A 21,904-nucleotide genomic window follows, 5' to 3' on the forward strand; every position below is an offset into this window, starting at 1 on the left:
GGGAATAGTGTCAGGGACAAGTATCATTGTCGGAAAAGATTTGATGATATTAGGTCCAAATTGAAAAAGAAAATACAAGACCAACGCGTGCATGCTACTGGCACTGGAGGTGGGCCCACACCACAACGTCTCATATTGACTCCATTGGAGGAGCTGCTTCGGCCAAAATTACTTACCGTCGTCGTGGAAGGCTTGGCTGGTGACCGTGACATTGGAATTTATCCGTCACAATTTCCAGCAGGTGATAAATATTACTGTACTAGGCGTGTCGTTGCTTACAGTTATTTTGCATAGTTACACTGCTTTTTATACTGTCTTCACAATATAAGCATACCTGCATCTATATATGTATATGTCTGATTCTGTATATATATATCTCAAAATAGACATATATGTAGTAGTCCTACTAAAAGCAGTAACTAATATAGCACGTGCCATTGCGTGCTCATTTACATGTGAATTCCCAAAATGCATAGCTGCAGTGGAAGCAATTGATGGTGGGCGAAGATGGGGAACAACAGGGTAGTACACGTGTAACACATGTTCATGAGAAATTATTAGTAGCTACAGGTACAGAACAGAAATATGTATCATGTTATTGTGTATTTTATTGATTTTACTCCGACAAACATGACATTACTGCCTATTTTAAGCATGCATCAAAGAAATTGCATGTAACGGCCTACAAACATCACTGGCACTAACACATCTATAGTTGCTTATGAAAAGGTCCATTTTTGCTTTATGTCATATACAGACAGCATAATGAGGCACACGTAGCATATGTTATGTCATTGTTTTCATAACTTAAACACTGCAGATGACTACTTAGCTCATCTACCATTGTGTTAAAGCAGCTGCAATTAATATCTCATCACAGCATACACTTCAACAGAGGGGGTGGGGTTCAGCACACACACTAATTACAGCCTCATTTCACGGTCAACTTAGTTCACACCATTTGCACCTGTTTCAAGTCATTGAAAGGTGTGGCTGATTAGGCTTTTTGGGGAAGGGAATACCTTTCTTACAACCTGAATAGCACAACTGAAGTTAATCACACTCATTTGAAAGCTTAACTCTAGCTACTAAATGCCCCAACAACTCATTACTTATCAAAGCGTACGTCACACATTAGTTCACTCATATCTATAGTTGAACTACTATGAAAGACACATTATCACACACTGCATGTGTTGTCTTGTTGAGTCACAGCCACATTCAGGTGTGCCACATCTTCGATTAATGTACCACACATATCCTCTACCAAAAACAACACTTTTTGCAATATGACCACCTTCATGATAACCATTGTGAATGGTCATCTCATGATAGTTATGTACATTATGATACTGATATCACTACACAACATATGATTTTTATGTACTCATTTAATCTATTTATCCTCACGCATTACTGCAGAAACATAGTATGTTGTATGTTAGGGAACTCAAAAATTCTAAGTACACAGGCATGTACAGTGTTATTACAACTATTTATGTTCACTTTCACACACATTTTCGGTTAAGGAACTGATGTTGTTAGTTAATCATAAATACAGAACATACAATAAGTGTTTGTTCAATATTTACACATGTAAATGTAAAACTTATGTTATTGTTATATATAGTTGCCCCTGGAGGACATGTGTCACCTGAGATGGAACAAGTGTCTTCACCTGGGTCAGCCAGCTCAACACTACTAGAAGGTGAGTGTATCATTTGCTGGCCATATAATATGTGCTCTTCTATATGTTATGTTGTCATGTGCATTATTTGTTTTGCACATCTTCTTTAAATAGGATTACTTAGTGTCAGTGAAAATTAAGTGTAAGGCAACATGTATTGTGTTAGTGATGTTAATTATCATGTAGGACTTCTGAGTTTAGAGCAACTTTTCATTCATTCATATTTCATACTGAGTCCAAACATTATTCGTAAGTCAAGGTAGTTTTTAATGAGGTTATAAAACGTATGCTAACATGTTAGGTGTTACTTAGGACATAGTACAATTACATAGTAACACAGCATACATTAACATGCCATTTAATAATGTGTACATTTCTTTTTAGAACATCATGGTGATGAGGATGATGAGTATGATGAGGATGACGCCACAGAAGAGACTGAAATACAATCATGTGACCATGAAGAGGTGCCAATAGAAACTGTTGTACCGCCAAATCGTCCATCAACTTCCACATACGATGCAATTGTAGCTTCAGAGGGAAAAATAGTGGACGCAGAAAATCGTCGCCATTCAGACATGATGACAGTGCTGGAAAGGATGATTGGACTGCAGGAAGAAACAGTATCACAATTGGCACATCTCCACAGAGTCTTCATTGAAGTGCCTAAACAGTTGCAAAAAATCAACACCTCATTCGAAGCATTAGTTGTTCAGCAAACACAAGCTAATTACTGGAGAATGACTAATGTACCACAATTCAACACCTCCCAGCCAGGATCTGTTCATGCAGGTCAGTTTTCACCACATTCATCTGATATTCATTCACCAGGCCCAAATGTTACCGGTCAAGTAGCAGAGATTGCTGTGCAGGTTCCTGACGACATACTACCACTGCCATCTGTACAAAATCAGCAGCTGACACCTACAAAGGAGCCCACAAAAACAAAATACAAGCAGTTACTACTGACCAGTTTTTGGTCAAAAACAACAAAAGACACACATGAAACAGACCAACCATCACTTGTGCAGTGTCTACCAACTTGCTCACATGTGTCACTGGGCACAAGCCCTGTCCGTGAACAGTCACTACCCAAAAGCCCTGTAGGTGAATCGCTGCCCAAAAGCCCTGTAGGTGAGTCGCTGCCCAAAAGCCCTGTAGGTGAGTCGCTGCCCAAAAGCCCTGTAGGTGAATCGCTGCCCAAAAGCCCTGTAGGTGAATCGCTGCCCAAAAGCCCTGTAGGTGAATCACTGCCCAAAAGCCCTGTAGGTGAATCACTGCCCAAAAGCCCTGTAGGTGAGTCACTGGCCACAAGCCCTGTAGGTGAGTCACTGGCCACAAGCCCCGTAGGTGAACAGTCACTGGCCACAAGCCCTGCCCGTGAAGTGCCAGAGGCCACTCAAAGTGGCTCTGTTGTGCCTAAAGTTGGTGGCAAAAGAAAAAGGAAAATTCAAGAGACAACAAGCAGGCCTGTTACTCGCTCGCAAAAGGAACAAAAAAAATAAATGTTATAATTCAGAAAATATGTCTTTGGCCTTGTTTTGTTGACTTCACATTATCTAATTACTATTGTATGTATGCTGAAGACTGTGTTGTTTCCAAACTTTCAACTATGTTCTTGTACACGTGAAGTTTTGGAAATGTTAACACTCATAATTAATTGTGTTATAAATATTTATGTTGTAATCGTCTGTTCAGTAATGGTCCACCAGGAGCCAGTTGCTAAGTTTAGAGAAGCTGCCATTGACTTTGCAGCAAAACATTGCATTTGGGTGTGTTAATTGATGTAAGAATTGCATATGCATATTAGTCACATGCAATTATTAAAACACCTAAGTAAGTGCAAACATCTTTCTTGTACGTGTACAGCAGGATTATGTGTAAATTATTACTTACCTTTGCCTTGCTTGGCCATTGTAATTTTGTCCTTTAATCAGTTGTGTGTTCGTTTCTATAACATCTCAGAATGTATAATAATATATATACACACACACACACACACACACACACACACACACTGAGTGAGTGTGAGTGTGAGTGTGTGTATATATATATATATATATGTATATATGTGTATATATATATGTATATATGTGTATATATATATGTATATATGTGTATATATATATGTATATATGTGTATATATATATGTATATATGTGTATATATATGTATATATGTGTATATATATATGTATATATGTGTATATATATATGTATATATGTGTGTATATATATATATATATATATATATATATATATATATATATATATATATATATATATATAGTACTATATAAACTGGTATACACAAACTAATACACTTCATGCTTCCTTGTGAAAACACTATTTTAATAATACAGGCCTAATGTTTGAGAAATATCCTAAGTATGAGACTCTAACAGTATTGTGCTTAAACAAATGTTTATTACTTAATTCAATCATGTTTCTCACCATTTAAATAGGTTTCATACAAGGTATACTTAATGCCATCAATGTTGTGTGTACTCCTGCAATATAAAAAAAAAAAAAAATATTATATATAAATATATATATATTTTTATAAGAGATATATTTATATATATATATATATATATATATATATATATATATATATATACACACGTATTTAAACTCATGCAGACAGGGAGTTAACCAGACTTTCACATACACACAGAAATGTAAGCGGGGAAAAAACATTTCTTTTTGCAGGTGTGTTTTTACTGATATGCCTGGCTAAGAAATATTTTCACACACTGGTCTTTGTTAGTTTTCAAAAAAACACTATGTGAACGCATTCACAGTCTAGGGATGTTTTTCACAAACGAGATAAAAGAAGGAGAAATGTTTCTCCCACAGTCCCATATCACGAACCACAACTGTTAACCCAATTAGACAAACAAATCCAATTGGCGTTTGAAATAAGGAGTCAAAGTAGTTACTTTTGTTGACCTTGACAAGGAAAAACAGGAGTTTGTTAGCCATTCAGCACATTCATTTTGATGAGCAAATAACACAGACCTGCACACAGCTTTTGTGCTACTCAGACATGGCTGATGAATTCGTTAACAATATTAATCCCCTTTTAGGGTATAAGTACATGATCTGTGAAGCCATCTTGAACAGTCGCGGACAGAAAGCAAGCACACGCCAAATCGATGATTTCATTCGAGCAAAATATCCTTATTACCAAGACCGTAAGCATGCACGGAATTTTAATTCCTCAATAAGATTCACTTTATCAAGTAATGACTTTTTTGAACGTGACCAGGATAAGCTACAACACACCTATGGTTTCTGGAAGATTGCCCCGGAAAAACAATTTATCCTGAAAGACGGCACTTATATTGTCGTGAAAGGCATATTTATTCCTAATGGCAATAGCAATGTATCCGCTACTACTGATCCGTTTGAATCGATACGTGCTGCAATATCTGCAGCCTCCATTCCTGAAACCCACATTGTACAAGAACAAAAGTACTATGATTATGTACCAAGCCTTTCAGCTGAAATTGCATTGGAATGGGAACCGGAAGAAATGAACCTACCTCCCGACCAATTATTTGAAGAAAGCAGTGGCGATTCCTATGAGCGCATCCTGGAGGAGATATGTGCCATACTGGATTCAGCGGTTGGGTTAAGCGTGGATGAAAATGGCTTGCATTTCTGGAGCGACCAGTTGCAGCCAGGCGAAGAGTTAATTCTAGAAGAATGGTAAATATAACAATCGTTATGCGTTGACTCTGCGTTTAAATTTTTTTTTTTTTTGTAACCACCATTTTCACTTTCAATGCGTGGATACAGCGTAACATTGCAGACTGCATAACATGTAGCGATCACAAACAAATTGTTTCCTAATACAATATAGTAGGACCTGAAAGAGTAGTACACATTGCTGACGGAATAAATATACGTACTTTCCTATCCCTTTAAACATATTAGCAACATTTTACCATTACTCTAACACATACCTGTTTTGTTATCATGCAACATCTACAACATTGAAAACCGGGTCCACCACGTATGACGTGGGACCCTTGTCATGGGCCAAGGCGTCCTTAAAAAGGATTAGTGATGTAAGTCCCGCCCCCAAGCGACGTGCGCGCCTCAAAGCCTATTGGCTGTCATGTTTTGTTATAGTAACGGTAACTGCAGTGTGTGATGCGTGCGGCTCAGTGTTTGTAGGCGTACCCTGGGCGTTAGCCGAATGTTAATTGAGTGGGAGGAGTGTTAGCGTGCGTTTCACGCTGGCTTAACATGACGTCACACGTATTGCATTTGCGCATTGTGTTATCGGCCGTGCTTTCTGTGCAAACACGTCTGTTTAAAAAGAATACAGATGTACTCGTTTAGAACGAATGTAGTTTCGTCTTCATTGTATTTGAAAGAAAGATGTTATGTTTACTGGTATTTTCAACATGTATTGAACGCACAACGTACGCTTTGTTTTGCGCATGCGCTAACAGTTAGTGGAGCCAAGCGTGAAGTGCGTGCGCACACAAAGATGTGCGCGCACATCTTTCAGTATACAGGCAACGTTCACTTCTTATACATAGTTATGCCTGCTACAAATTTAAAGAAACATTACATACTGATGAACAGTTTTACTTCTAACATATAAGTGACTGACGTGTGTATCTACACAATCATATAGAGCTGCGTAACGCGTTGTCACGGATGCATATCTAGTAAGGTGCCATCTTTGACCATCATGTGTTTGCTGTATTTCAGAGATGTCGGGGAAGATACAATCGGATCAATGTATGATTTCAGAAGAGTCTACCTTTATATGAGATGATTGTGAGGAGGAGCCACCGACTACTATACTACATATGGAACTAATTTTATATTGCTTGCAGCGCTTATTAACAAACAATTAAAAATGTGATACCCTTATGCCTATATTGCATAAGCACTTAATTAACATAATGATGTTGCAAAAGAGTGCCTCATGAATTTTTATTGAGTGTTCTTTAATGACTACTAACATTTTATGACATGGTGTGTTTTATATATAACAACCATTCCCACTCTGCTAACACATTTGTGTATTCTAATATGTAATGGAACGTATGACTGTCGAAACTATGTAACAATAATAATAATAATATGAGCATGTTCATGTATAGGGCTGCTAGTTGTACGCAGCGATTTACAGACACATGTTTCAGCCTGAGGTCCCTGGCCCGTGGAACGTACAAATGTTTTTTTTCCGCATGAGGCACAGGGAGATAAAGTGACTTGGCCAAGGTCACAAGGAGCCCACACCGGGAATTGAACCAGACTCCCCTGCTTCAAACTATCAGTGCCAGTGTGTGTCTTTACTCAGTGAGCCACTCCTTCTCCCAATGTAAAGGACACTTACAACCAAGTAGCCATTTATTTTTAAAATCTCTTGTTACATGGGTATGTAGATAAAATGGTTTGGGACTGTAGCAAATAATGTTAGTGGCCAGATGTTATGGTCCCCTCCAATGCATGATGTTCTGAATATGACATCACCATCATGTTATGAAGTACGTTTCTGTGTATATTTCATTAACCTAACTAACTATAGTTTACTGTGTTTATTAATCGTTTAGAAATACATAGTATAGTCAATATGATGATATAAGCTACCATAATAAAGCTGGTGTTATCATTTGTCGGTGTTATACATGGATCCTACACCAATTGATAGAGACACAAACAGTTGTCTTAAAAAGTGTGTCTATGCTAGTGATGAATGTGCTCCCGTAAGTAAACAAATAAGTACAGTTATCCCCTTTTCTCCAACCACCTCTATATTACATTAATGGAAATTATAAGGAAACATACATAAAATGTGATGAAATGTGAGTAATCATTTTGTAATACAATGCACATGAAAGCTCAAGAGTAGCTAAATGCATATACATGATACAGAAAGTACATATATGTAACATTTGTGTTTAAACCAATATGTTGGGTTTTTAGTTCCAATAATTATAGGAAGATTGAGGTAGCCACATCTTATGAGAGATGTCAGCAAATATACATACCATGATCAGTCATACTGGAGATATACCTATAATGCAAAGGAACAATATATAAATTGCAAACATTGACATGCCATCTTCAGTACCGTAAACAACACAGCAAAGTGTGTATTTGGTGTTAAATGTACAACACCATGTATATTTAATGACATTCAAAATGTAAATCAGCCTGGTGTACACATCATATGGATGTACATGTTACACTGCACCAATAACATTGTATGTAAGCATACTAGAAGCATGAATGATTATGGGCATAATATGTGTTTTGTCTTAGCATAAGGAATAACACAATGCTAAAATATTATTGCTTTGTTACCCAAGTTGTATTCACATACACACAACTAAAGTACAATTGAAGAGGGATTATATAACCTGTGCAACAATAACATACCGGTGCCACATCCCTTTGTGCACACAGCAGAGAAAAGAAAGGTGTGCAACCCATATTCATCTGTGTCCTAACAGAAGGTTATATAAAGAAACATTATTGTTAATATAACATAATTAAACTATAAAAGTAGTACTAGGAACATATGAGTTTGTACTTACAAGAAAAAAATGAATTGATGAGATTCTGTCGTGTCTGGCCACCACTGGCTGTTTGTTCATTTTCAGCAGCTACATGGGTGGGATGCTCGTCTACCAAAGCCTCAGCTAGGTCTGACTGTACATTGTGCCTGAGTGCAACATTGTGCAAAATGCAACAGGCAAGGATAATATCAGACACTTTTTGAGGCTTGTATAGAAGAGCCCCACCAGTTCTGTCCAGACACCTAAACCTGGTCTTGAGTAGGCCAAATGTCCTCTCTATAACAGATCTTGTAGATATATGGGCTGCATTGTACCTGTCCTCTGCTTCAGTTTGAGGGTTTAGCACCGGAGTCAAGAGCCACGGCCTAATTCCGTATCCTGAGTCACCTATAATGAATGGAGCACACATAAGCTGACATTAGTGATCAAATTGTACAATGCCAACATTCCTAAATCAACATGTGTTTTGTGTTAGAACATGTAAATATGTACTCACCCAGCAGCCAACCAGGTTCAAAATGTCCCTCTTCGAACGCATGGAAGACTGAAGAGTTCCTCAGGATAGAGGAATCGTGACTGGAACCAGGGAACTTGGGTACCACATGCATTATCCTCATCGTCGCATCACATACCACCTGTACATTGAGTGAATGGTAGTGCTTCCGATTGCGGTACACATGCTCACTCTGACTAGGTGCAATCAAAGCAACATGTGTGCAATCGATTGCACCCAGCACACATGGTATCCCTGCTATATTATAAAAGCCAGTCCTGACTTCCAGCCACTCTGTCGCCTCTGTAGGAAAATGAATATAATTCCTAGCGCGTCTATTGAGTGCATAGAGAAACTGGGTCAAGGCCCGCGAGAATGTAGATTGCGAGACCCCGCCCACTATGCCCACAGTTGTCTGGTATGACGCGGAAGCAAGATAATGTAATGAGCACAGCATTTTAACAAGCCCAGGGACTGCACGACCTCTGGCTGTGAAAAAATCTAAATCCCCCCTTATCTCCTCATAAAGAGCTAAGATTGCTGCTGAACTCAAACGATAGCGACTTACAATCTCCTCCTCACTCATCCCATCTAACAGGGTTCTCTCCCTGTACAGACGCGGACGAGGCACAAGTTGTCTCCTCTGTCTTCTCCTCTGATCTCCTGTCCCTCTACCTGTCCCTCGGCCTGTCCCTCTCCCTGTCCCTGTCGTATCCGCGTCACTGTCACTGTCCCTCGGTGTGTCCCTACCTTGCCCTATATGATTCTCTTGATCATCAAGCATGTCATAGAAAAGAATGTTCCTGCGTCTCCTAAACATTCGCAACATTTTGAAATGAGTAGCTGTGAATGAGCAGGTAATGTGCGTCCTTTAAATAGGTATGTGATGATGTCAGGTGACATAGTAAAATGCAAGGTGTTACATTAACATAATAAAGTACTTCTGTGGCAAGCTGTGTGCACTTGTTGTTCTAAGTATTTGTTGTGTGTATTCTGCAGGGAATGATGATATTTGGCAATGATGTGACGTGAAGCTTTGTACAAAGATTGCTTGCAAATAAATAGTTGCATGTGCAATGCATGTAACACTTGTGAACGCAAGAGTCAGTCATGTAATGAGACAAAAAGGCTGAGATTGACGTGGGAAAAGTTTTGTGTAACATGTGTAATTATCCATGTTATTGTGACATGTTGGCAACAATGAATAGTCGTGTGCATATGCATGCATTTGTGTAAGGAGGATAGTTGGTATAGAATGAGTTTACAAGGTGTCCCAATGATGAATTACTGTACATGTGTGTATAAGTTAGGTTGAAGTGCTTGTAATGCAACGGTTACAATGTAAACATGCAATGTGATTGAGCGTCCAATAAGTGACGTCATGAAAATAGGGAGGACCCAAAAGTATATGTAAACATGAGAATACAGATGTACATGAACGTTTAAAGATGCGTGTCACATTACAAGCATTGTGTAATGTAAAGGAACATGAATATACGGTGAATGTGTGACATGTGTGACATGTGTAACATCATGTAAATAATTGTCGCTGAGTTGAGTAAAATGTGTGATATGATGTGAGGTTCTCCTTTAAGAGTGTAGTATAGTATTTTCCCTTGCCACATCATCACATGATGAGTAATGTGACCCGCAAATGCTGAAAACATGTAAAAGTCGAATGTTATGCAAATAAGACACGTCAGCTGTGACACAATGCAGGGAATAACCCCACACTGTAATGCAAATCCCCCTTGTATTGTGAGCAATGAAACGTAAACAGTACTATACTGTTATACGTCCCCGCTCCATTGACTTCCATTGATGTACAGAAGATTTTTTTTTTCTAAGTGCCGTTCCGGCAGCCTTAGCGATCGTTCTCCCGTCCAAAATGCCAACTTTAGTTGGCGGGAGAAATCGGCCATAACATCTCAATTTCGTAGTGCCGATCAGCCCCGATAAGCTGTTTTTTTTTGTTGAATCCAGCCGATTTAAAAAAGTGGCGATCAGTGTCGAAAACAGGCTTATCGGCAGGCGACTGGCCATAACCAAATTATCGGCTCCGAAACCTGGCGATATGAAGCACTTATCGGCGCTTACTGAATCTCAAACCCAATTTTGGCTATAACATGGCCATATTTCCCTTATCAACGCTTACTGCATGAGGCCCTAAGTCTGAGAACCTTGCAAACAAATTTCTACAAAAAAATTACAATTTGATTATTAGACAGGCTGACAAAGGAGGAGGTGTGGTGCTACAAGATCGCTCAGTCTACGAACAGGAGGCACACGACTCCTTTGTGACACTGTCTTCTATAAAAAATGAAGCTCAGACCCCACCAATATCTATCTAAAATCCCTTAAAGAGTTATTAGATGAGTCACTTTCACAAACTGTTATCACATCTCAAGAATATGGGTTTCTTTACAATAAGACACCAAAAATACCGGTGTTTTATCACCTTCCTAAACTGCACAAATCCCTCATAAACCCACCGGGACGACCAATAGTTTCGGGTATTTCCTCACTGACTGCAAATCTCTCTCAGTATGTGGATTACTTCCTGCAAACCATCGTAGGGGAGCTTCCTTCATATCTAAAGGACTCCACCGCTGTCATTAACCTTTTCTCCAATTTCAAATGGAAGAAAACCTACAGGTGGTTAACATGCGACGTACAAGCCCTGTACACTAGTATTCCACATGCTGAGGGGTTGGCGGCAGTTGAGGATTACCTGAAGAGAGATCAACATCTTACAGATCCAAATAGACATTTCATCCTTAAATCTATAAGGTATGTGCTAACACACAATTATTTTCTTTTTCTTTCCCAGTTCTTCCTGCAGGTTTGCGGAACTGCTAGGGGCACACGATTTGCCCCCAGTTTCGCAAACCTGTACATGGGGAACTGGGAAGAAGTATCAATATGGCATAACAATCCATATAAACACAACATAGGGGTTTGGCGCCGCTATATACAGTAGATGACATTCTCTATGTGTGGGAAGGGGATGAGGAATCAGTAGACCAATTTATCAAATATGTCAACAGAAACGATCATAATTTGTTTTTTACCCACGTTACGCACACAGAGAATGTCAACTATCTGGATCTAAATCTACTGGCTTCGGAGGAACAGGATGTAACTACATCTACCTTCTTTAAGAAGGTTGATACAAATAATCTCCTATTGGCCTCCAGCAACCATAAAAAATCATGGATTGATAATATACCTGGAGGCCAATTTATGAGAATAAAGAGGAATTGCAGTAACGAAGGAGATTTCGAAGAACAGGCACAATTTCTCTTTCTGAGGTTTTTAGAACGAGGTTATGATTATAAAAAGCTTTTATATGAATTAGAGAAGGTTAGAAAAATGGATCGCAGTAAAATGCGGAGGCCAAAGTGTTCAAAAAAAGTAAACAATAGTGGAGACAAAATTACTGTTCCCTTTATTACTAACTTTAATACAATGCATAGACAAATAGAGGGTGTCATTAAAAAACACTGGGGAATCATTTCAACTGACCCGGTTCTCAGTGGACATATTAGCTTGGCCCCTAAATTCATCTATAGAAAATCGCTAAGCTTGAAAGATGCACTGGCCCCAAGTGATATTGGGAAACGTTCCGACTCTAAAACAGGACGACCCTGGATGGGTTCAAGTCTGGCAGGAAATTTCCCTTGTGGAAAATGTTGTACTTGCAAATTTCTTCACCCTGAAAGGAAAACATTTATGTCAACCAAGAATCAGAAATTATTTACTATCAATGATTTTATAAACTGCAACACCAAATTTGTGGTTTACTTATTAGAATGTCCATGCGGCCTACAATATGTAGGCCGCACAAAAAGAAGTTTAAAACTCCGCATACAGGAACATGTAAGAAATATTAAAAATGCCCTACAGACTCATAGCGTAAGTCGCCATTATTCTCTTTATCACAACAAAGACCCTTCCTCTCTCACCTATAAAGGAATTAAACATATACCCCTCAATAGACGAGGAGGTGATAGACTTAAGGAGGTCTCTAACCAAGAAACATACTGGATACAAAATTAGAAACTTTAGGTGTTAACGGTCTAAATGAGAATATAGATCTGTGGTGCGTGTATTGCATATAATGGTCTATCTGACTGTTTTGCTGTGCTTGGTCTTTACTTTACCCAATGATCAAATGAAAAGGTTTTCTAGGTCATATTTTATTGTGTTATAATATGTGTTCTCTCAACTAATACTAACAGAATTTCTGCTTTTTTCAGAGTCTTGCACATTGTTACAACAGTGTATAGGTATTCTGTAATATTTGACCTTTTTACTTTTTACTATTTACATAAACTGTCTGTTAATATTATGGTGTGTATAAATTAATAAAGAAGTGTTCTAATGGTACCCCTGCCATACCTGATAGGGTTAAACTGGTAATTACTATGTGCCATGTAGTGCTCTTGATCACTCATACACATGAGTGAATTAACCTTGTTATATTGTGATTGGTGCTTTCTGATTGACAGTTTGACCAATGAGGGATGTTGTAGGGGTATATAAGTTTTAACAAATGTAATTTCTATATCCCTGAAGAAGTAGCGTTGCTACGAAATGCGTTGGATAGATTATATGTTTTTAGAAAGTCAAATTGGTGATTTTTTACCCGAAACTTTTATCTCTGTGGCATATCTCGAACATTGGGGTGTTTACCTTTAAGTGCCGCAAAATCATCACTTACGGCTATCAGCACTTTGCAGCCGTCGTAAAATCAATACGGAACACATGGACTAACAACCTCTCTGATTTCCATCAGCGCCTGCACTGGCAAGCAGCCGGACGGAGGGGTGCCCTGGAGAACGAGCAAACCAGTGAAGCTCTGATCATACAGCCCCAAGCAGAATCTGAGTCCTGAAGAGCCCAGACGGCCCATCCAGGAGTGGAGGAAAAGTTTCTGGTAGTGAGGTGGATGTCCCTCGATACAGCACTTACCCTGTGACGTCTGGTAACACATGTCTATGCACATGATATGCTGTCTTTTTACTAATCTGATGTACGCAGATATATTACCCCTATAAACACTAATCAATTGATTTTACTTACTTCACTATGTGCGTTTGCGCTTTTGTTTTTCTTGTTTTCCACGGAAAATCAATATATACAGCAATTGATTGGCAGATGGAGCTTGTTGCTGAAATTATTGGGTGATCTGGTGGTTGGACTAGAGATTTATGTATTTTAGGTAACAGATAAAAGACCGGCTTTCTCAGATGTGGTGTAGATAAATAAAACCTGAAAGTATCCAGCTCAATCCATCTGTTATGAAGTGCCAATTGGAGAGTAGAGTGGGCCTCACCTTGGTATTTATATGTGGGGTCATATGTACTGTAAGGCATTTATAACAATTTGTATCAGAAAGGTGTCATAACACTTCCTCTCTGCAGGACGAGTCATTTAGTACCACCACTCCCCCACCCTTATCAGCCTTCTTGATTTTAATCCCTTTGTAATTTAATAAATCTCTTAGGGTTTTGGTATCTTGAGATGTAAAGTTTCTCAACATAGCACCCTTGCTTTTATGTGCATAACGTGAGATTTCATTTTTGGACCTGGATTTACGCATACAGTATACTGGGAGACAGGAGGAAGCCCTGTACTCAAAGTCAGTTAAGTAGATGTAGTCACTAATACCAATAACAGCTGTTAAAAAAAAGTATTTATGATTTAGAAGTTGTTCTATTTTGAACAAATCAACTTCACACCTAAAGAAATTGAATTATTAGTGGGATCAAACGAAATGCCCGTACTAAATGCACAGAAATGTCACCATCGCTCTGCGTTCTAGCAGACGGGTTAATCATAAGATCTAAGGGTTTGTTGGTTGTGTTTTCAGTCTATATTGAGACAACTCTTTTGCTTTTTCTATGCTGGTTTGCTTTTTTGAGAGAAATATTGTTTGGCTCCGGCTAAAAAGCAGGCATTATAGGTTGTTGTATTCAAGAGGTAATTGAAAGTTTAAAGGCTGTAGAATCGGTGCCACTTGAAGCACCGTCGTGTCATGTAGTGGGGGTATCTGGATGTCATGGCACTGTGACATTTTGGTGGCAATTTAATTTTTGTTGTGTATATACAGTATATATATACATATATGTGTAGCCAGGTCTCCCCAGCGCTACCGCACCCCCCTCACCTGACTGCCGATCGCGGGGGCCGCCGCGTCCAATGGCGGCTCCGTTCGGCAGTGGCAGGGGAGAGGGCGGTCAGGTCCCGGCTCGGGGGTTGCCGGGGAAGCGTGCGGCCGGTTGCCAAGGCCGCACGCGCATCTCAGGGCTCCCGGCGCTCCCGGAGCCGGGCGGATAGGGCGCCGCCATGTTGCGCCGGGTCGCGCATGCGCAGTGAGTCCCCGGCGGCCCAGTTAGCTCGCGCATGCGCAGGGAGGCTGCGAGAGGCAGGGAAGAGTCGTGCGAGCGTGAGGATAGTCAGGGGAAGGTTGAGGCTGCCCCAGATAGCTTGCGCAGGCGCAGGGACAGCTCAGGAAGGGTTGCGGCGGCCATTAGGAGTTAGTGTAGGCAGAGGGGAGGAACGCACGCGGCCCCAATGTTATAGTAAGGGCCTCGGGACTACAATTCCCATGAGGCATAGCGAGGCAGGCACCAGGTGCTTGATAGGAGCCAATAGGGCTGTAGGACTGCCCTGGAGGGAGAATAGATACATTTCCCGGGCTTTGGTCACGTCAGTTGGAGCAGAGGAGCTGAAGGGGAAGGAAGGATGCAGGGAGTGAGTGCAGCTCCTGCATCCAGATAGGTACCCTCACCCTCCAGGTAGGCCCCAACTCCCCACCAGGTTAGTGGGTAACTGATAAGGGACGGCCCTAGATAGGGAGGTCGCCCTTAGTGTGTGTAAGGTGCAGGTTTGGCAGTGCCACAGCGGGTAGTGCTGTGCGCACTGGCAAATAGGCACAGCGTGTGTGCAGTGGATGATTTGCTGCGGGATCCAGGTGGCTGTGTACGATTGCCAGCTGTGTGTGTGTCGCTGCATGTGCTGGGCGCAGTGTGTGCAGCGTGTGTGAATGTCTGCAGGCTGACAGTGTGAGCTGAGTGTTGGCTGCAGGTGCGTTAGGCTGTTAGGATTAGCAGTTACAGTTGAGACTGGGTAGCTAGGGGAAGGGGGGCAGGTTAATGTTCCACAGGCCATAGGAGTTTTCCCCAAGCCATCCCAGGTTGCGGTTCCTCAGGGACAGGCCCTAGGTTAGGGTTGCTGTCACTCTAGAAGTAGTTAGGCAGAAAGCTGATAGCGGCGGTTGCTGTTCCCATGCGGTTGGTGTTGCCGTGATCGGTTGCAGTTCCCGTGGAGCGGTGGGACCCTCGTTGGGGTCCACCGGCAGAGTACCTGGAAAGGATCAGACGGACGTCTGACCCTTTGAGAAGAGTGTTGCAGGCCCGAGCATCGGAGTGCTCGGAAGGTATCAATATTATATGTGCACCAACAGGCCTAGAGGTTTTAGTGACTGCGCAGTCACCCATTGACTATCTCCGTAGGAGTACGGGACCTTGGGTGTGGGGGTTTCACTGGACACTGGGTGGGATCACCTAGTGTTGGGGAAACGTCCTGCGAGACGTCACGGGTAGTGTCTCCTCGTGAGAGGGACACAGGTTATGAGGATATGTAAAGGCGATGATATGTTCTATGTTCGAAGTAAATTCCTTAGTTATTATATAATCACTGACTGTGTGTGTGGTTTCTAATTGGGTTCCTATGTAGGGTCATTCTACACGTCCATAGAATCCTACATAGGTGGAGGCGCTGTAAAAGAAGATTCGTTCCAGAGGATTCACCCCAGGCTCTCATTAGCGGAGGCTCAGACCTCCTGTGAGCCTGACAGGTATACGCACCACACCGGTAACACCGCATGTTCTACTCACCCACACTACATATGAGATTGGGTGGGGTGGAATACCCGTTACATTTGGAGGCGCTGCTGAGATACACCTGGGGTGCCCTGTCCATTTTTTCTAAATTGTCCCGTTCCTATTTTTGTCGCTATGTTTGTAAAGTCCGGAGACGAGGTCCTTGCCTGGGCGTTGAGGCAGTATATGGAGCCTGGCCAGGTAGTGGCGGTAGGAGGCATACCCGCTAGTATACCCGCAATGAAGGTCCGGGAGGGTATGTGTAAAATTCCTGGGTGGCCGTGGGCATGTGTCTTAGAGGAGGAACAAGATCCCACGTCCACATGGAAAACCATTTTGTTTGTAGTGACTCACACTGAGGATATATGCCTGGCAGAGGCACCGTCCGTACTGTTCATGCCCGGGGGCCCCTCAGAAGGGTACCCCCTAGTCTATGCCGACCCAGCAAAATGGCGTCTCCCGCCAAATCAGGAGAGCGCACGTGCTGCTGACTGCAAGCCTGCACAGAAAGATGTCGCAACATTCTGTCCGGGTTTGGCGCGAAAATCAGAGCCCCTCCCCTGTGCTGTGAGTGACTCGGTGCAGAGCGAAAAACAATTCCTTGTAAAAGGTGCCCTTCCTTTAGATTCCACCAGGGGGAGCAAGCACGGTTATCTTCAACCATACGTGGACGCTGTGATAGACACTCTGATCTCTGAGGATGAGATGATGCATGAGGATGAGATGATGCATGAGGATGAGATAGACTGTCAGGGGATACACCCTAATGTGTATGTGCCCTGGCGAGCGCCAGGAATAGATCTCCTTATGCTACTGTGCCCCTGCTTGCAAGAAGCCTATGACGAGGGAGCCGTTATGTCCCAAGTGCCACTAGACTTCAGGATCACCGAGGTGGATGGGGAGCCGTGTACGCAGTGCTTTAGCCCCACCTGTGACTGTTCTAGGGGAGCACTGGCGTGGGAACCTCAATGTGATTGTTGCGGTGCAATTTTCTTGATGCCTATTGTACCCCAGCCTACAGAGCCAGCTAAGGAGCTAAGTGAACCCTTGGCAGAGAAGAGTGCGGCTGCAGTGGAGGTACCGGAGCACGCCAGCTTTGTACCCACAACCACTGGCTGCATTTTAGGAGAATCTGGTGACTACCTTGCGGAGGATACTGTCATGAGATCTTCCGGGGAAAAGGTGGAAGTCCCATCGGTGGCGATGCGCCTACCGGCGAACCACCCCAGCGGTAATGCAGAGGCTACAGAGTCTGCTGTGGTTCCGTGTACCCTGGAAGAGGTGTCTTCCGATGTTGCGGACCCTGCTGTGGGCCCGTGTGCCCTACAATGGTCAGTCCGACCTACTACAGAGGTACCATCGGTCCTAGAATGGGGACCAGTACCTAACGCCGACAAGGGTGAGTCGACTGCCCCAGGGGTGTCGGGGGTGAGCCTCCAGGTGACCGCGGAGCACGATGGCTCCTTAAGTCAGGTCGCCCGGGCGAAGGGCTCCCCTCTTCATCGCGTCTTGGCGGAGGTGTCCTCATTAGAAGGTAGCTGTCCAGAGAAGAGAGTGGACCAGTGTCTACCGCCGATCCTTCCGGAAGAAGGGAAGCCCATCGTCAGCCAGCCGAGTGGTAAGGAACCCCCTTGTTCCTCACAGACTCCGATGGAGGTGGCCGTGAAGAAGGCCAAAGCTATGGTTCCTGAGCGGAGTGTGAGCCCGTGTGCTCCGACACAAGTGGTCCCAGGACTGGGATCCAACGCTCCCGAGTTTTCAGCGCGTAAGTGGACTGCCCCAGAAGTGCCGGGGGCAGGTCCCGATACCACCAAGGTGGGAACTGACAGCGTCCCCGAGGACCTGTTGGCCACCATGAATCACCGCAGGGGTAAGGTGTCTACTTTTTTCCCCCTGCCAGGTGAAACCGAGACATTTCCCAGTGCTCGCTTCTCAGTGGAAGCCTCGCAAGTCCGTAGGGACAAGGACTGTGTAAAGGAAGATCCAGGGAGACTGGCCTCCTTTAAGCCCAAAAAGGAGCGCCCCATTCCCCAGGTAGTGGACCGCGGGAAAGGTCCTGGCCTCCTGGTCTACCGCATCCCTGCCGCGGATGACCGGGTAAAGATCTGCTTCAGAGACACTGTGCTACTCCTTCCACCAGGGGGAGGAAGTAGCGAAGAGCCAGTAACTGTCGCTTTAGAGTGTGCTCTTCAGAAAAATTTTCTGGGGGAGGCTCACGGACGCAAAAGTGAGGTACCCCCACGTGTTCAGTTCGGGGCATCCCATCAATGGTCTCAGCTGGTCTCGGTTACTGGGGGTGATGTATCATGTAACCTGATGTGCAAAATCGATATGTTATGTGTACGGGTTATGCCGCGAAAATATTCAGTATGTGAAATTGTACCATGCTATGTCGTTCCCCAAGCGAGGGCGTTGGGTGTTTCACCAGGGGGAGAGTGTAGCCAGGTCTCCCCAGCGCTACCGCACCCCCCTCACCTGACTGCCGATCGCGGGGGCCGCCGCGTCCAATGGCGGCTCCGTTCGGCAGTGGCAGGGGAGAGGGCGGTCAGGTCCCGGCTCGGGGGTTGCCGGGGAAGCGTGCGGCCGGTTGCCAAGGCCGCACGCGCATCTCAGGGCTCCCGGCGCTCCCGGAGCCGGGCGGATAGGGCGCCGCCATGTTGCGCCGGGTCGCGCATGCGCAGTGAGTCCCCGGCGGCCCAGTTAGCTCGCGCATGCGCAGGGAGGCTGCGAGAGGCAGGGAAGAGTCGTGCGAGCGTGAGGATAGTCAGGGGAAGGTTGAGGCTGCCCCAGATAGCTTGCGCAGGCGCAGGGACAGCTCAGGAAGGGTTGCGGCGGCCATTAGGAGTTAGTGTAGGCAGAGGGGAGGAACGCACGCGGCCCCAATGTTATAGTAAGGGCCTCGGGACTACAATTCCCATGAGGCATAGCGAGGCAGGCACCAGGTGCTTGATAGGAGCCAATAGGGCTGTAGGACTGCCCTGGAGGGAGAATAGATACATTTCCCGGGCTTTGGTCACGTCAGTTGGAGCAGAGGAGCTGAAGGGGAAGGAAGGATGCAGGGAGTGAGTGCAGCTCCTGCATCCAGATAGGTACCCTCACCCTCCAGGTAGGCCCCAACACCCCACCAGGTTAGTGGGTAACTGATAAGGGACGGCCCTAGATAGGGAGGTCGCCCTTAGTGTGTGTAAGGTGCAGGTTTGGCAGTGCCACAGCGGGTAGTGCTGTGCGCACTGGCAAATAGGCACAGCGTGTGTGCAGTGGATGATTTGCTGCGGGATCCAGGTGGCTGTGTACGATTGCCAGCTGTGTGTGTGTCGCTGCATGTGCTGGGCGCAGTGTGTGCAGCGTGTGTGAATGTCTGCAGGCTGACAGTGTGAGCTGAGTGTTGGCTGCAGGTGCGTTAGGCTGTTAGGATTAGCAGTTACAGTTGAGACTGGGTAGCTAGGGGAAGGGGGGCAGGTTAATGTTCCACAGGCCATAGGAGTTTTCCCCAAGCCATCCCAGGTTGCGGTTCCTCAGGGACAGGCCCTAGGTTAGGGTTGCTGTCACTCTAGAAGTAGTTAGGCAGAAAGCTGATAGCGGCGGTTGCTGTTCCCATGCGGTTGGTGTTGCCGTGATCGGTTGCAGTTCCCGTGGAGCGGTGGGACCCTCGTTGGGGTCCACCGGCAGAGTACCTGGAAAGGATCAGACGGACGTCTGACCCTTTGAGAAGAGTGTTGCAGGCCCGAGCATCGGAGTGCTCGGAAGGTATCAATATTATATGTGCACCAACAGGCCTAGAGGTTTTAGTGACTGCGCAGTCACCCATTGACTATCTCCGTAGGAGTACGGGACCTTGGGTGTGGGGGTTTCACTGGACACTGGGTGGGATCACCTAGTGTTGGGGAAACGTCCTGCGAGACGTCACGGGTAGTGTCTCCTCGTGAGAGGGACACAGGTTATGAGGATATGTAAAGGCGATGATATGTTCTATGTTCGAAGTAAATTCCTTAGTTATTATATAATCACTGACTGTGTGTGTGGTTTCTAATTGGGTTCCTATGTAGGGTCATTCTACACGTCCATAGAATCCTACATAGGTGGAGGCGCTGTAAAAGAAGATTCGTTCCAGAGGATTCACCCCAGGCTCTCATTAGCGGAGGCTCAGACCTCCTGTGAGCCTGACAGGTATACGCACCACACCGGTAACACCGCATGTTCTACTCACCCACACTACATATGAGATTGGGTGGGGTGGAATACCCGTTACATATGTTTATATGATTTGTGTGTGTGTATGTAAACAAGAAAAAATATAAAGCAGCGCCAATAGAATGGTGTATTAAATGGCAAATCTAACAGCCTACAAAATGTGCTGATAAGTCTATGTGACTGTTGCAACTACACATGAATAGTGATAATATATCTATAAATATATAAAGTGCTATAACAAACTGTGATGTAAACATATAATAAAATGTTTTTTTTTTTTTTTAAATAGTCCCGTTGAATGTCCAAAAGGTGATATTTGAAAGTGTTGATGCTTGTAGTGGATGGGACAAGGCTGCCTTCAGAGGATGAATCAAATCCAAAGGATACCCAAAGAAAAAAACAGGAAGAAAGAGCATGCCCCATAGCGTATAAATGTGACATTTAATTGGGGAAGGGGTGAGGGGGGAAACAAGTACTGTACACTCACTAGTGTAGGTTTAAAATGTGCATGTCGTGATATAATCAACACCAACAGCTATCCCAGACGTGATGTATGGCCCTCGGCGTCCTCACAGATGGCAGTCCACAGTATGTTCCAAAACGTGAACGTGTGTTGATCAATCAACTGAAGGCTTGAGGGAAAAGCTGGAATGCTCCGAGCACAATCCGACCTGATCCTGCTCCTGCGTTGCGTGATGGCGTGTATATATATATATATATATATATATATATATATATATATATATATATATATATATATATATATACCATAATACTGAGTTAAGTTATGGTGAGTAAAAAAAAGTGACAAAAACCCTCCACCGTTGGGAGGACCGAAACGTTGGCAGCCTTGTGTTACTGAATACACTTTTTTGATACCAAACCTGCAGTGTGCTGTCTCTTTTTGGCTATCAGGATCCCCTGGTCTCCATTTGTCTACACATTCTCTATGGGACAAGCATCTGCCTTCTGCATCAACACGTGAGTGCTAATCTCCATACCTGACTATATATATATATATATATCTATATATATATAAACACAGAAGAAAAAGAAACCTCTAAAGTAGCACTCAGACAATAATTTACAAAAAT

General features: G+C 43.6%; 1 protein-coding gene and 1 long non-coding RNA gene across 2 annotated transcripts in view; both read left to right on the plus strand.

The window, feature by feature from the left end:
* LOC142472097 (uncharacterized) overlaps positions 1-21,267 on the plus strand; it is a 72,414-nt gene extending 51,147 nt beyond the window's left edge. Inside the window, exons 4-5 of the long non-coding RNA XR_012789600.1 lie at positions 13,529-13,765; positions 21,100-21,267. This is a non-coding gene — a long non-coding RNA (uncharacterized LOC142472097). The remainder of the gene's footprint in view (positions 1-13,528; positions 13,766-21,099) is intronic.
* Positions 1,632-13,246, plus strand: LOC142468725 (uncharacterized). Its single transcript, XM_075575176.1, has 4 exons — positions 1,632-1,708; positions 2,072-2,479; positions 4,776-4,931; positions 13,242-13,246. Exons 1-4 carry the CDS (start codon positions 1,660-1,662, stop codon positions 13,244-13,246), a joined length of 618 nt encoding a protein of 205 aa, XP_075431291.1. The 5' UTR covers positions 1,632-1,659.
* Positions 21,268-21,904: the final 637 nt, after the last annotated feature.

The sequence above is a fragment of the Ascaphus truei genome, chromosome 1 (assembly GCF_040206685.1).
Source record: "Ascaphus truei isolate aAscTru1 chromosome 1, aAscTru1.hap1, whole genome shotgun sequence".
Taxonomy (NCBI): Eukaryota; Metazoa; Chordata; class Amphibia; order Anura; family Ascaphidae; genus Ascaphus; species Ascaphus truei.

Excerpts from the sequence above, each read along its gene's own strand:
- LOC142468725 (XM_075575176.1), top strand. The coding sequence starts at position 1,660 with ATGGAACAAGTGTCTTCACCTGGGTCAGCCAGCTCAACACTACTAGAA. Across the intron at positions 1,709-2,071 it reads CAGCTCAACACTACTAGAAG|AACATCATGGTGATGAGGAT; the intron begins GTGAGTGTATCA and ends ATTTCTTTTTAG. Across the intron at positions 2,480-4,775 it reads GCCAGGATCTGTTCATGCAG|GGTATAAGTACATGATCTGT; the intron begins GTCAGTTTTCAC and ends ATCCCCTTTTAG.